The 14,610-nt window shown below is 38.8% G+C and overlaps 3 protein-coding genes across 3 annotated transcripts; 1 reads left to right on the plus strand and 2 right to left on the minus strand.

The window, feature by feature from the left end:
• The first annotated feature begins 700 nt into the window (after positions 1–700).
• LOC103440054 (COP1-interacting protein 7-like) lies at positions 701–6,170 on the plus strand. The gene is made up of 9 exons (XM_017333388.3): positions 701–1,005; positions 1,624–1,731; positions 2,030–2,215; positions 2,374–2,485; positions 2,581–2,615; positions 2,693–2,845; positions 2,976–5,398; positions 5,516–5,605; positions 5,757–6,170. The coding sequence occupies exons 2-9, from the start codon at positions 1,661–1,663 to the stop codon at positions 5,825–5,827; spliced, it is 3,141 nt and encodes a 1,046-aa protein (XP_017188877.2). The 5' UTR covers positions 701–1,005; positions 1,624–1,660; the 3' UTR covers positions 5,828–6,170.
• A 467-nt stretch (positions 6,171–6,637) lies between these two features.
• On the minus strand, positions 6,638–12,095 carry LOC103439564 (uncharacterized). The gene is made up of 15 exons (XM_029105998.2): positions 11,791–12,095; positions 11,552–11,686; positions 11,363–11,446; positions 11,184–11,255; positions 10,845–11,043; positions 10,162–10,280; positions 9,526–9,918; positions 9,279–9,413; positions 8,868–9,005; positions 8,452–8,607; positions 8,005–8,244; positions 7,727–7,887; positions 7,509–7,623; positions 7,256–7,336; positions 6,638–7,030 (listed from the first exon to the last, which is right to left on the minus strand). The coding sequence occupies exons 1-15, from the start codon at positions 11,917–11,919 to the stop codon at positions 6,803–6,805; spliced, it is 2,385 nt and encodes a 794-aa protein (XP_028961831.1). The 5' UTR covers positions 11,920–12,095; the 3' UTR covers positions 6,638–6,802.
• Positions 12,096–12,501: 406 nt separating this feature from the next.
• Positions 12,502–14,098, minus strand: LOC103439565 (probable pterin-4-alpha-carbinolamine dehydratase, chloroplastic). Its single transcript, XM_008378125.4, has 3 exons — positions 13,520–14,098; positions 12,988–13,180; positions 12,502–12,843 (listed from the first exon to the last, which is right to left on the minus strand). Exons 1-3 carry the CDS (start codon positions 13,862–13,864, stop codon positions 12,752–12,754), a joined length of 630 nt encoding a protein of 209 aa, XP_008376347.2. The 5' UTR covers positions 13,865–14,098; the 3' UTR covers positions 12,502–12,751.
• Between the last annotated feature and the right edge of the window lie 512 nt (positions 14,099–14,610).

Raw genomic sequence — 14,610 nt, forward strand, 5'->3', positions numbered from 1 at the left:
ACCATCTAACTTTTTTTTAGCAATTTTAGAACACTTGCTTGCTAAATAAATAAGATTACAAGATTAAAAGATGACGTCATTATTTAAACCACATTTACTGATCCAATTATTTTTTTTTGTTAAAGACTGACCGCATGGTTGTTCACTCTTTTAATACATGTAGGTCCGACATATACATAGATGAAACTTAGCTCACTTTGTATAAAATGGTAGTCAACGATTTATATGGTACAAGTACATTGCAACTATGATGTATGAACACATCTCGTTATATTGTCAGTAGACTTCGCCACAATAACATTTACCAATATCATAAACTTCTTACAACGAGTGTTTACGATATCGTATCGGTGGAAGTATTGATATCCGTTTCCTTCGATGAAAACGATAGAAATTTGTTCAAAAACGTGAAAATTTAAATGAAGCTTTAGGGAGTATTATATGATACTTTGTTGATATTTAACTGATATGTTTGAAATATTAATGAAAACTGTCAATTTTAACTAAAATTTGAGAATTTCCCCGATGCAGAGTTAGACCTCACTTCCTTTCATATGTTATTTTTTTTTCTGGCATTTTTTACTAAAATATCAATCGTATCGAAGAAATCTCAAACACTGCCTCGAACTCACCTTGTTACTAAAAATTAAACATGCTCGAAACTGAAATGACAGTGACTTAAGTGAAAAAGGAAACAAACTTGCGGGGATAAAAAACATGCCAATGAGGAAAAGAAAACGCGCAGAGAAAAAGGAGGTGGAGGGAGGGAGGTGAGAGCGTGAGAAGTAGGCGAGTGGAGGACAAGTATACTCTCCAGCATCCACACAAAGCTATCAACGCGGTGGCTTTTCTCTTATTCTTCAGTCTACAAGTCTAGTGTGTGTTGCTCCTCGGTCTTCTTCCTCCTCCTCCTCCTGCATGTGCATTTCGCCATTGGAGCTCTCAGTCTCTCACTCGCACACGCACTCGCACTCGCACTCGCTCGCAGATCTCTCAGGCTAAAAGGTAAGCATTGCATCTGCATTTTTGGTTACTATTTTGATTGAATCTCTGTGTTTTTTGTTTGATTTGGATTCGAATCAATGCACTGCGAATGAATCGAATGTTTTTTAGATTGTTGGTGAGATTAGAATTGACTGATTTGGTTGTTTGTTTCTAACTTGGATGCTGAGATATAGGGGAGGACATTCATTTTCCTAGATCTGCATTTCCAAAATTTCAAATGCTGACTTTTCTTTTAGTAAATGAAATGCTCAAGTTTCAGGTGAATTTCGATCGAAAAAGAAAAAATTTCAGCTGAATCTGAGTTTTCAGTGACTTTGTTGAGCAATGGTTTATATATTTTCTGTAAATTTTGATGTGGATAAGTAAATCTGAGACTGTGATTGCATTTGCGAGAGAGAGAGACTGAGAACGATGTTTTGAATTTCGGGTTGTCGGTGTGCCTACCGGATTAATTTCTCTTAGAAACTGCACTTGTTGCAGCATAAAACTTACCACTTTTTAGCAGCCTGGGCACACACTCTTTACCTCTACTCAGTCAAAGGTCACTCTAGTTATTTGTCATTTTTGTTGTTTGTATTGGGTTTTACCTAAAATCTGTTTCCCTCTTTTGCCATACAGGTTGCTCTGCTTCGGTTCAGTTGTAAATGCATTGAGAATGGATGCGAAAATTGATGCCAATGCACCCTTGGACTACGCTGAATTTCAGATTTTTCCATCCCAGAACAGGTTAGGTTTTCGCCTTTTGGTAAATTTTGTTCTTTTAAGGGCATGTGCTTTCTCTTCTGTTGTATTGGATTATAAAAATTTATTCTTTCTGTATATACTACACTTATCAAAATCGCAACAAATATTACGAAACCTTTGATCATCACTTTAACTAGAATGAGTCTTTGGAGATAGGATTCGATAAAAAATTCAAGATATCCATGAAACCTATCAATCGATAGAAAGATATGTATAATTTCCTGTTGGTGATTCCAGTTATTTCTAGTTTGCTTCACTAATGTGTTGAGGGATGCTCTAGGTATGAGGCGCTTGTTTCCAGTGATGGAGAAGTAGAAAAGTTAGCAGGCGGGACTCTAGAGCCACTGTTGCCACATTTACCAGAAGTAAATGAATTGCATCGGAAGGGAACGAAAGCCAGCCTCACACTTCGACTTCCTAAAAGCCTGCATGGTGCAGCCTGGTTCACGAAGTCAACATTCATCAGGTTTTAAACACACTAGTGTTTCATTTTTCTTGTCTTTTTACCTTCAGTTTATAATAAAGACTAGTAATAATTCCTACCACTGCAATTCTTTTAATTGTTCACTTTTGGAAATTATCCATTTTATTTCCTGATTCAATAATTCTTTTACTTCATCACAGATTCCTGCAAATTACTGGTTCACCAGAAATAATGCATACCATTACTGCTACCGAAGAAGAAATATCTCAACTGGAAGAAGCCAGAAAGTTTCATGTTTCTTTATATGGCCAGGTCCCTTCTCCCTTCTTTCAAGATTGATGTTTGAATGTATGGTTTAATAACTATTCTGTTATCCGGTAACGAAGGTGTGTGATTTTTGTTAACAGTCTGAAGCTGAGATTGCATCATCAGATGCTTCAAAGTAAGTTCTTTTAATTCTTCATTTGAAATTTCATTTGAGTTGCATCAGCCTGATGCTATAGGAATTTGTGCTGTCAGGAACGAACTTTTGCGGGCTTTGGACTTGAGGCTCACAGCACTAAAAAGGGAATTAACTGCCGCTATTGAAAAGGCTTCTCATTCCTCGTTCAACTCTAAAGAGATTTCAAATTTAGCAAACTTTTCTCAACATTTTGGAACAACAGATTTCAGGTAAGGTAGTCACTTAGATTGATAGAAAGTTCACTGGTATTTTAGCTTCCTAGTTGCTCTGAAAGAATCCGTTGTTTAAAGATTTATCTGCTAAATTTTCTTACATAGGCAGTACTGTGGTGAAATGCAGGAATGCTCTGTTCAAGATTTTAGAACAGTATCAACAAAGCAAGAGTGGTGATCCTCAAAATGATGACAAGTGCGGCAATTTTGGAATTGCGAATGTTGATAAGACAGAAGGAAGTGCTCAGATATCAAAGCCCATGAATTTTGATACGCCAGTAAAATATAGTGTTTCACCTGCAAAAGCTGCCCAGGTTGAGCGACAGAGTTCAACCGAAAGCAGGGAGTCATCTGAGTCAAGTGATGAGGAGCAAACATCTGCAGAAAGAAGTAGGAGTCTTATGAGAAGTGCCACACCTAGAAGGTCAGCATCTCCAATGCGGAGGATTCAAATAGGGAGAACTGGATCACGCAGAGCCGCTGCATTAACCATTAAAAGCCTCAATTACTTTCCTTCTAGGGAAAAGCCTTTTTCTGAAGAGGGTGAACCTGAACAATCAAATAAGAAATCTGAGAGTAATGCACTCAGGATGAGTGTTCAAGATGCAATTAGTCTTTTCGAAAGCAAACAAAGAGATCAAGCTGCTGCAGATGCTCAAAAAAGGAGCTCGTTAACAAATATCTCTACGAGCACAAATAAAGCTGTATTAAGAAGGTGGAATTCAAGTTTGGGGGAAGCTTCCACCCAATGCCAATCTGAAATTGTCTCTGGAGACCGTGTTCCAATGACTCCCAATGATATACCAAATGATGAGATGCCAACATCTTCAGAAGAAGTGAAACCAGAGTCTGATCTTTTATCCACAGATCAAAGTACTATTGAAGCTCCTAAACCTGCAGTTAACGAAGGAAATTTTGAGAAAAAATTATCTAGTCCAATTGATAATGAAGCAGACTCTAATGTAACTCCGGGAGAGAAAAGTAATCAAAAATCAACAGCATCAATGGAATGGACTCGAGAAAGGGAAGCAGAATTGAACCGAATGCTGTTGAAAATGATGGAAAGTAAGCCTGTTAAGCCTGTGAAGCCTGTTAAGCCTGTGAAGCCTGTTAAATCTACAAAGCCTCAAGCTACCAGAAATCAAAGCCTTCCTTCTGAACAGAGAGGTGGCTTTTATGACCACTACAAGGAGAAGAGAGATGAAAAACTACGAGGTGAGAATTCTAGAAAGCGAGCAGAGAAAGAAGCACAATTCAAAGCCATGCAACGAATTCTTGATGAAAGGAAAGCTGAAATGTCCTCTACAAAGGCGAATGATATTGATAAAAAAAGTTCTATGCAGAAGCCCCAAAAATCACTTGGAAAAGTATCTCAACCTGCAAATCCTAGAAAGGAAAATGCAAAACCTTCTGTTACAAAGAAGGCTTCACCTAGAACATCACCCTTGCCTGCTACACGCAAGTCATGGCCATCGACACCAACACCGAGAGCCACTGGGGCATCGCCAGCTAGAACTCCAGTTGGGGTCTCTTCTACCAGCACTACCCCTACCCGTCAAAAACCCAAGCCAACACCACCCAGCACTAAAGTGGAAAGACCCCTGCAGCGACAGAGGAATGTGAAGGAGTCTGTGAGTACTAATGACAGGAGCTCAAAGGGAGTGAATGAGAAGCAGCAGCAAGCAGTGAAAAAGAGTGGTAAAACAACAAAACCCAAAGTAGTGACAACCTCTGGTGATTATTCTGATATAATTCCAGCAAAGCACAGCAAGGTGACCAAGAAAAGCAGTGTAGTTCCAGTGGAATCAAAACCATTTCTTCGGAAGGGTTCTCGAACGAGCCCTGGTGTTGGTCCCGTTGTTAACAAGATAAGAACTTCTCCTCACTCAGAGGAATCTTTGGGAAACAGCACAAATATGATTGAGACTCAAGAGGATGAGGTACTTGGTAGTGCCTCTGATCCTGTGAGTCAGCATCAAGAGCCAGATGTTGTGTCAGTCGGCCTTTCAAATGATGCTGTGGAACCAGAAGCTCTGGTAAATGATAGCCTGACATGTAGTGAGACGCAACATGTTGACCCAGTTTCCCCTGATCGTAATGATCACTTAAAAAATGTTGCAGAATCGTCATTGCAAGTTCAAGCTGAAGAAGAATCAACCATCTCCCCAAGTGCTTGGGTGGAAATAGAGGAGCATCAGGCCATGTCCCCTGGTAACAACGGCTCATCTCAAGTAACTACTTCAGCCAATGTTGCACCAGCTGGACTGTCAAGTCCTCGTGTCCGTCATTCTTTGTCCCAGATGCTGCAAGAAGAAATTAACGGACCAGATAATATTGAGTGGGGAAATGCTGAAAATCCTCCTGCCATTGTGTTCCAAAAGGATGCCCCAAAAGGACTGAAGAGGCTCTTAAAGTTTGCTCGGAAGAGCAAGGGAGATGGTAATTTGACTGATTGGTCTAGTCCGCCAGTTTTCTCTGAAGGAGAGGATGATGTTGACAGTGTACTCAGAAAGGCTTCGCTTCATACAAGGAACTATGAACCATACTCTAGTAAGTTTCCTATTTAACAAAAGCAGATGGTATTTCATATTGTAGTTGTGAAAAGTTAGATGTTTGGATGTTCATCTTGTTCCTCGTGCTATTAACATTTTGGATTTGTGCATGCAGCTCAATCAAATATTAGCAGATTTGACGATCAGAGTTCTTCACATAAGTCACAAGAGAACCGTGATGCAGCTGCAGGACCTGCAACTAAAGGTTGTCTTCCCACACGACTAGAGTATACACAGTATCGTTTTCTTTGATTTTTGTTTTCCCTGCAAATTTTTCTACACCTGCATGCAGAATTTCAACGCGCCAATTCTAATTCGCTTAATAAGATTCCAACACTACTATCTTTGTGTTTCAGCTGCAACAAGGTCATTCTTCTCTCTTTCAGCGTTTAGAGGCAGCAAACCAAATGAAATGAAGTTTCGCTAATCCTAGAGGCGCATGTGGAGTACTGGAGTCAGATTCTGCGAAACTTTCAATTTTTCGTTCACTGTCGTTGTAGCATACTAGCATGCATGATGCATTCATCCCTATACTTCTGGCATTTCTTTTCACTTCTTTTCTTGTCGTAGTACTGTGTTGCCGGGTCTTTGTACATGCTATATGCCCTTGTTCTGTTGTTCTCAGAGATTTAAACAGAGCTCTTGTTCTTAAACCTTATGTTTCGGATGTCAAAGCGACTACAGATCGCTACATTGGCATCAATACGAATGCTTTGCGTATATTGTCATCAATACGAATGGTTTGTGACAGAGGATGTCTGTTTCCCAAATTCTTTACAAAATTACATATAAAAATGCTGTCTTCGTCTTCATTATTTGCGTCGCACGCCATTTTGCTTGTTCCATAACCACCCGAATTACGAAGAGCACGTCATTTACCAGTTTTCTCTAGGGGATTTTTGTGCGTGCGGAAGATCCTTGCACCCAAGAATTTATCTTCACATGTGGTCGGGAAATTCTTGGGTGCGGAGGTCAACCACACGCACCACCCCATCCTCTTGTATTTTGATCCTACCCACCCCCGGTCACACCAACTTGCGTCTTGCGCGGCGTCCAGACTGAAGAATTTCTCGTACATGCTGGGAAAAATATCACAGTTGCAACCTCATATCATATCCAAATCTTATCCAAGCAGATCCCGGTTGCAACCTCACATCTTGTTTCACGTAGATGGCGGCTTATGAATCGAAAGAGACGGTGCAAAATGAATGCTAATTCGTGCAACAATGTCGAGAGGTGCCGAGACTCAAACATAAATTATACATCGAAACTGATCAGGTTATATCTACATGTAGTATTCTCAACAGTTTTTAAAAGTTAATCAGTCTGATGAGTTAGATATTGCAACAGAATCAGGGAAGTTGGTCCTTACAAGAACAGGAGATCAGACAGAATCATGTTTTCATGTGAGTTGGTCCTCCAAAGAACTGATGTGCTTCTCCCTCCTCAGAAATCGAAGGTACGGGAAAATCACGTACGTATGAGACCCATAATAACATGAAAATATTTGATACAGTCGGTTTATGCTGTCCGCGGCAGCACGGTCACCCAAGGATAACTGAAGAGATGAGAGCTTCACAAGTTCATATCCAATGACAATGTGATTAGGGTTATAGAGCTTCTCCAGGATCTGCCAATTGCCAGCGCGAACATGAAAACGTAATTTGGAATTATGCAAAAGAAATATACACCAAGTGACTAGTGAGATATTTTTATAAAAACCAAAGAAGATCATACTTCGTTTTAATTCACAAATTACTATCTATGAATACATATCCTTGCAGAAACTTAGATCTAATCAACACTAATGCAAAAAGTTCAGGATGATATGGCTTGTGTATGACAAGAATTTTACCTCGATTGATGCTTTGCAATGTTCCATTGCGGGTTGCAACTCTCCAACCAAACAAAATGCCTGCGCAAGATTGTCTTCTGCCTGCAAATGTCAAATTATTTTAGTTAACCGTATACAAATGAAAGTTGCACATTCAAATGATATGAACAATGGCCAAGTAGCTCCTCAGATAAAAACGTAGAGTTAAAGATCGTAATGATTTTTGTGATGATAAATTTCTAAGATTCGAAAGTAAAGGGTGGTCAGAACTCACTTCTGCAATGCTCCTATTATATGCAAAAAATGTTGATCTCAGCAGACCAAGAGAACTTAAAGCATCCAAAAGTACTGTACTAGAAACATCTTGTGAGACTATTGCATCCCGTAATCTGTCAAGAAAACAGTCAATACTCCAGCATGCAAAATGAACATAGAGAATAGGCACTCCGGTAATTTGGAAAGATAAGAACCACTTTTCAGACAGTGTTATACCTTATGATGCGCGTCCGAGCTTTATCTGCAGCTGCAGAGGAAGATTCCAGATCACGATAAGAACCACATTTTAAACAAAAGCCCGGATTAATGTCGAAAACATTATTGGGTTGCACATGAGGAGCCAGTTTATTGATCTCATCAGTATTGAACTCTTCAACCTGTACGAACATAAATGAAAATTAATAACAAAAAAAATTCAGTGAAGGACCACAGGAAAAGAACCGAAAGTGACTTGGGAGATCATCATTCCTGGGATATATAGTTATTTACAATACCTGAAGATGAGGCTCCACACTACTAGTGCTCACGATACGGGGCAAATACTTAAGTTTCTCTCTTTCAATGTTAACAACACCGCTATCCAAGACTATGCCGGGACAATTTGGTTTGACACAGTGAAAACCATTTAGGGCTAGGTTGGAAAAGTTCACATTTAAACAACCCCTACACTGACATCGAAATGAGTACTCATCTTCCAGAAACTTGACACGGTCCTTACAGTCCCACTGCCCAACCTGTATAAACAAAACTTAGTTTATAGTAAGAACAGAAATTTAGTGTTTCACCATGTAGAAGGGGCCCTTCGGAAGGGCTACCTGCATTGATACATATACAGCTCCTTCATTGACAAGATTCAATATCACCATAGCATTTCATGGAAGAACATCATAATCTTATTCCATATTAGAAAAACTGAACAATATAATAGTAACTGGGCATACCTGTGGACCATATGAAAATTCCAAAGGAACCCCCGATGTGACAAATTCTGTTGTTCGTATAAAGAGAGTGCGTGAAAGGAAATATGCATGGATGTTTGGCTGACAAGAATGGTTGAACAGACTTCCAGATATATAGATTGCTTGACCTACTTTGACCTATATAAGTTGCAAAAATAATGTTGCAGATAGATCAGAGGGCATAATATTTATGAATTGAGGTTTGATGTACATAAACAGATCAACTGATCAACACAAGCATCTTTTACATAAATTATCACAAGTGTCAAAAATGAAAATTGCCACTTAATAAAGATCATTCAACGCAAGAGCAGTGAACAAGGATGGCAAGGATGGTCAGGAAAAGAGGAGAAACAAACAAGAACAAATAAAAACAAAAGCATACCATAAATGCGAACCTGTTCCATGTTACTAGTTAGACCTTCTCCCCAAGGTGTAAGCTTTCCAAATTGATCTTCTAACCCATGATGATCAATGGATTTCATACGAACAATTGTCATAGAGTTCACCCTAATTTGGGATATAAGTATGACAATCTGCAACAACAGGGGAATGGAACCTCATATAACAGATGACAATCAAGACGTGACATATAAATCCTTTTGAGATATAGATAGTCTAAGTATTTACAGATGTCAAAAAAAAAAAGTTCAATATTTATTACAATCTCTGAAATGATAACATAATTTGGTGATGATAGCAATGAACATATTTAGGATCTGCACGTGCACCTTGCATTTATGAGAGCATTGGGTTTGTACGTGTGTGCGTGTGTGAGTGAGAGAGAGACTGAGAGATAGAGAGGCGACCTGTGAAATAGAGAGCCCATTTATTGGTAATTCAAAACCATCGGAATGTTGAAGACAGTATAATAATACAGCAGAATATATATGTAATTCCAATTTCGTTTCTGGAGGCATTTTCGAATAATGATGAGAAAGATCCTGTGAGAAAAAATAGAGGTCATTAGCTACAAGTAAAATCTATTCATGAGATAGTGATAAGATAAATTGAAATGAAAGTTAGTAATGTAGACAATATAATAAGTATATGTACCGAAATTTCACTAAGATGAAAAGTATCAGTGGAACCTCTTCTTTTGATTACAGACTTTACTAGCACTCGGCCAGCCAAAACTATCTCTGATGGCAATACTGCTGGCCAGTGTACACCTTTACATTCATGTTTATGTTCAGGAATGTGCTCAGTATCTGTTTCAGATTCAACATTTAAAGTGGTATCTACAATGTACTTTTCAAGATTGGCTGACAGATTTTCAAGAATGTTTTGATTGCTTGGGTAATCCCAGCACATTTTTCCTCCTGCTTGTATACGGCATTTCTGGGAGCAATACAATGGTATTGAACACGATGTACATGGGACTTTATCCGCTGGTAGCTCATTCAGGCAGTAGTGGCAGTGAGTTTCCCGACAAGGTTTTAATATTATCTGCAAAAAACAAGGCCAAAATTTCATCCATCAGTATGGCAAAGAAATGCGCCAATCCCACTCTTTTGGAAGGGAAGAGAAGACAAGGCAGTGGACCACACCACAAATATAGCTTAAGGATTCAAGAAAAGCTGAATAAAAAGGAAATCTACTTGGACTGAAACACTAAAATCTAAAATTAAAGGAAATTAACAAGATGGAAAAGTAAATAATAGCAAATATGAAAGAGATGTCAGTTCATACCATTGCAAAAGGGTCTTCTGTATGTACCCAGGAGGCTTGAGGAAGGTCACTGGTTGAAGTCATACCCCTTCCTTTCTCTGGTGTGGTGACACATTGTAATTCCATTTGGTGCAGTTCATCTGATGGATTACAATGTACTTTAATTAGGTCATTAGTACTTGCATCCCCAAGATGAGTTACGACTTGCTTTATTAGAAAGAAAATAACTGTTGCGAAGTTTAACCAGTACAACAGCTGCACGGTCAAAGGTATCTTAGAAAAACTGGAAACCATGTAAAGATTGCATTAAGAGGTTTAATAACAAAAGTACACTAGCAATGAGACCATTGGCCACTGCTACATCCTAACGTAAGTGTGAACAATCCATCAGCTTAAGTGAATATAACGTAAGAAACACAAATATTATGAAATAACGAATACTCCAAGAGAGTTATATCATTTCAAGCTGTTAGGTGTCAACATGGATTCATATTTGTAGCCTTTGTATGTCTCCAAATTGTTATTTATTCATCTGTTGTTTTAATCACAGGGTTTAGAAAAACGTATAGGGGCCAATCTCTAAAATGATCTTAAGAAATCACGAAATGATTATTCATCAAAAGTGAGCAGTGACTTTCAGTCCAGAGGTCAAAAGATTTGAATATAGTCACATACTTTAATACTTAACAGTGTTAATATCTTACCCAAAATATTTGAGTTATTCTCGTTATCTTGTTCTGATGGAATCGTACTTTTATGCTGATCCGAAATTATCTTCATCTCACTTTCTATCTGTCTCTTTCCACTGATTGACAACTCCAGAACCTTAGCAACATCCAAGTCACAGATTGCATCCTCATAATTTCCGATAGAAGCATTTGCCTTGCCCCTTCTATACCATGCCTGCAGCACACACAACAAATGTAAGTTTGGAAAAACTAGTGCAAGTCCTTTTGTCTCCCTTGTTCTATAGTCACAAAGGCAATAAACTCAAATCCACACTACGAAACATAATGTAGCGCAGCACAATAAAAGCATTTCACCTTTGCATAGTTTGAAGAAGTTTGAAGTGCCCGATTGCAGTCTTGTACACACTCCCTCAGAAGACCCAATTTCTAAAAGAAAACTTATGGCAGTAAGCAATGAAATCTGTCGAAAAGGCTTTGAACTTTTAAGTTTGGTGCATACACAATTACCCACATATCTAAAGAATGAGACATACCTGCAACACAGAAGCCCGATTCGTATACAAAGTAGTAACCAGATTTCTGTCTTCATCTACATCCATAGGAGCAACTCTCAATGCCTGTGTGCCCCAAGCCAATGAAAAATATATACAAACAAACAAACAAACAAATATTGAATTAGCAATGCCTACTGGTTAGAGAACTAATCTCAAATACAGAAGTACCTGGGTATAGCAATCCAAAGCTTCAGCATAATCACTTCTCAAAAAGCACTTATTGCCCTTTTGCTTCGCCTCCAAAGCTGCTTCTTTGTTCTTTCCACAGAGAGCTACTTCTGGGTCCGCTAAGTCCCTCACCATCTGATAAAATCCCACAAATTCCAATCAACTTCTCATCTGATTTCTTCTGTTCCTGTTTCCTTTTCGAAGCTCGCAAATTTCAGTGTATAAAAATATCGACTTACTTGCTGAAAGGGCTCGAAATGGAGGAGAAAATCGGCTAGAGAAGAGCAGGTTCGAGGAAGATCGTCGGCGGCGCTGGCGGCGATCGATCGCTTTAGGGTTTCTGGAACCAGAGATTTCAGCTTCTCCATGATAGCGGGTTTTTGAGCTTTGGAACTTCGCCCAACGGCTATTTGCTACCCGCCGCTAAACGGCCACGGCGCTTTTGCTCCGCTTTTCACACACGTGTGAAGCCAGTTTCTTTCCTTTTTTTGGAAATCACACGTGATGGGAAGAAACCACAAAGGCCCTTTGCAACTCCAATAAAAAGTAGGAGTTTCTGCTTAAAACCGTTTGTTTGTTGATTAATAGAATTTTGTGTTTATGATTTGATTCGGTCATAATATAAATCATTTTGTAAGAGCGCCTTTGCAAAAAATAACTAAAAATAAGTTTGTTTAGTCATCCAATTATATAAAAATGGATGAACGAAAATGGTAAAAGCATTACGAACCATATGTATTTACTATAATATGTTGCCTAAATAACCGTAGTTTTAATTCATTTTTTGCAGTGATGATCTTTACAAAGTGATTCATTATATGAACAGTTATGATCATAAACACAAAACTTTGTATTAGAACTTGAAATTAGGGGAGAGAGAGAGAGAGAGAGAGAGAGAGAGAGAGGCGCCAAGGTCCAGTTGTATCAAAGAGAAGTGCAGCAACCCAAAATACCAAATCAAATTTCGAATCGCATTTTAACCATATATAGTACAACAAATCAATGTTTTGAACTAGTTGATTCAACATGTTTTTATGGTATAACAACATATGCAATTCCGAAATGCTTCATTTGACTACACTCCCCTTAAAATCTCTCTTCCAAACACAAAGCTGAGAAACAAAATCCACAAAATATGTAGGAAAATCATAACAATGTCTTGTTGTAACAAAATCCATATTACAAACACAATGCTTTTCACTAAGCCCAGACTCTTTTTCTGGGCACAAGATCTGATGTTTTTATGTCATCTATTCTGGCAGCCACGATGAAATCATTCATGCTCAATCCTCCTGCAATCAAAGTTACCTGTTAGCCCAATCAAAACTTTCTAAAGTCATGCGTGTGTGGACGTAGCCTCATTGGACGTCTCCTGTGTTAATTTAGAATATCGCTTGTATTAAAGAAAGTAAAGACGTTGTAATATGATGTTTTACCGATGGAAGATGTACATAGCTCTGCTCTAACTTGGTTGGGTTGCTCCAAGTGAAGGTTTGGGAAGTGCCCTGCAGAATCTACAACCTTATAAATCCTGTTGATGAGTTCAACCCCACATTGATAATCTCTCAACTTCCACAGGCACTGCAATTTCAGCCCACCTTCTCCCACTATCAATCTCCACCCAACAACCTACAGAAAACAAAAGGCACATTTCAACTTCACAAACACCACCCAATTCTGAAAGAGACAATCAAAGCAGGTCGGGCGTAGCCATATTGGTTAGAGCGGATGTGCCACCTGAAGTCCGAATCCCCCTCGCGCCCGTAGTTTGTATTGTATCAAAAAACAGACAACCCACAAAGTCCTGAACTTTGAACAGAACCCAAAAGGGTCCCCTCCCTCAGGTGAAGTCGATATTTTTCGTTTATGATAAAAGAAAAAAAGACTGAGACTGAAAGGGTAATTTCATCGAACACCATATGGGCATCTCATACAAAAATGGGGATGTAAGTGAAGAATTGAATTGACCTTTCTGAGGAGCTCCTTGGCATCGTCCTCCGACATAGGAGGCTGGAGGGGAGAGACGGGGCTGCAGTCTAACTGGGACAGAGAGAGAGCAGACAAATTGGGGATGAGGATTTTGTGCTCGGTGTTGCCGCTGCCCAGCACCTTCTCACCAAACCCACTCGCTATCTCAGCCGGAAAGGGGTCTCTGGCACCGAAATCCCCCAGCATGTCATGGCCCAGAGCCTGAGTTCGCAGGCCGAGTCGAACCCGAGTTGGAACGGTGGTTAAGTTGGGTAGGTAGTGGTGGCAGCGGTGAGGTGGAAGGGAGAGATGGGGTAAGGAAAGGATGGTGGTCGCCATGGCCATGGGGGATGTGCAGGCAGAGTGCTGCTTTGAGGGTTGTTTGGATTGGTGTTTGCTTATCTTGGATTACAGGGAAGGGGCGGGTTCGGCTCTCAGTGGCTGGATAAAACCCACATCATTAACTAATGGTATTATGTATTTTTTTTATTTTATTTTAAGAAATCATGTTTTTTGCTATCAGTGATTTTGGGTACATGTATTCGAACAACATAGAAAATCGGGTACAAAATATATATCCTTAAGGTTTATTTTTAGCCACGTCTCTTAGAATTTGATTTTAAACTCACTTGATATTTGTAACTCAAAAGTCGTCATTTTACTTCGTAAAACTAAAAATATGCTCCACTTTGTTACTTGGAACTCGATTTTGATTCTATTTTGTCATTTGAAACTTAAAAGTCATCTCTATAAAACTCAAAATTCGTTACATATTACATTAAATTTGCTAATTTCTTATATGAGTTTGATTTGTATGTGCCATGTTAAACAAATTTCTATTTTTTTTTTCATCTCTTCAATTTCTTTTAAATTTAATATTATCTAATTATTAAATGTTAATGTGCAATGATATTTATAATCAAATGTATTTCACATATGACATAGTCTTATTGGGTGTTGGGTCTCATATATGTTCTAAGAGTTGACCTATAATTTTCAAGGAGAAGAGAGTGTCTACAAGTCAAAGTGGAACAAATTTTGAGCTTCAATGAAAAAAGTGGTGACTTTTGAGTTACATGAGCAAAGTGAGA

The sequence above is a fragment of the Malus domestica genome, chromosome 07, assembly GCF_042453785.1.
Source record: "Malus domestica chromosome 07, GDT2T_hap1".
In the NCBI taxonomy this organism is placed as follows: domain Eukaryota; kingdom Viridiplantae; phylum Streptophyta; class Magnoliopsida; order Rosales; family Rosaceae; genus Malus; species Malus domestica.

What these genes read in the sequence shown, in the direction of transcription:
- LOC103440054 (XM_017333388.3), top strand. Translation starts at nt 1,661, where the DNA reads ATGGATGCGAAAATTGATGCCAATGCACCCTTGGACTACGCTGAATTT. An exon ending in ATTTTTCCATCCCAGAACAG is followed by an intron (nt 1,732 to 2,029) that starts GTTAGGTTTTCG and finishes GGGATGCTCTAG; the next exon opens with GTATGAGGCGCTTGTTTCCA. An exon ending in ACGAAGTCAACATTCATCAG is followed by an intron (nt 2,216 to 2,373) that starts GTTTTAAACACA and finishes ACTTCATCACAG; the next exon opens with ATTCCTGCAAATTACTGGTT.
- LOC103439564 (XM_029105998.2), bottom strand. Translation starts at nt 11,919, where the DNA reads ATGGAGAAGCTGAAATCTCTGGTTCCAGAAACCCTAAAGCGATCGATC. An exon ending in TAACTAGTAACATGGAACAG is followed by an intron (nt 8,608 to 8,867) that starts GTTCGCATTTAT and finishes CAACTTATATAG; the next exon opens with GTCAAAGTAGGTCAAGCAAT. An exon ending in GTGTGGAGCCTCATCTTCAG is followed by an intron (nt 7,888 to 8,004) that starts GTATTGTAAATA and finishes ATGTTCGTACAG; the next exon opens with GTTGAAGAGTTCAATACTGA.
- LOC103439565 (XM_008378125.4), bottom strand. Translation starts at nt 13,864, where the DNA reads ATGGCCATGGCGACCACCATCCTTTCCTTACCCCATCTCTCCCTTCCA. An exon ending in CCAAGGAGCTCCTCAGAAAG is followed by an intron (nt 13,181 to 13,519) that starts GTCAATTCAATT and finishes TGTTTTCTGTAG; the next exon opens with GTTGTTGGGTGGAGATTGAT. An exon ending in GCTATGTACATCTTCCATCG is followed by an intron (nt 12,844 to 12,987) that starts GTAAAACATCAT and finishes CTTTGATTGCAG; the next exon opens with GAGGATTGAGCATGAATGAT.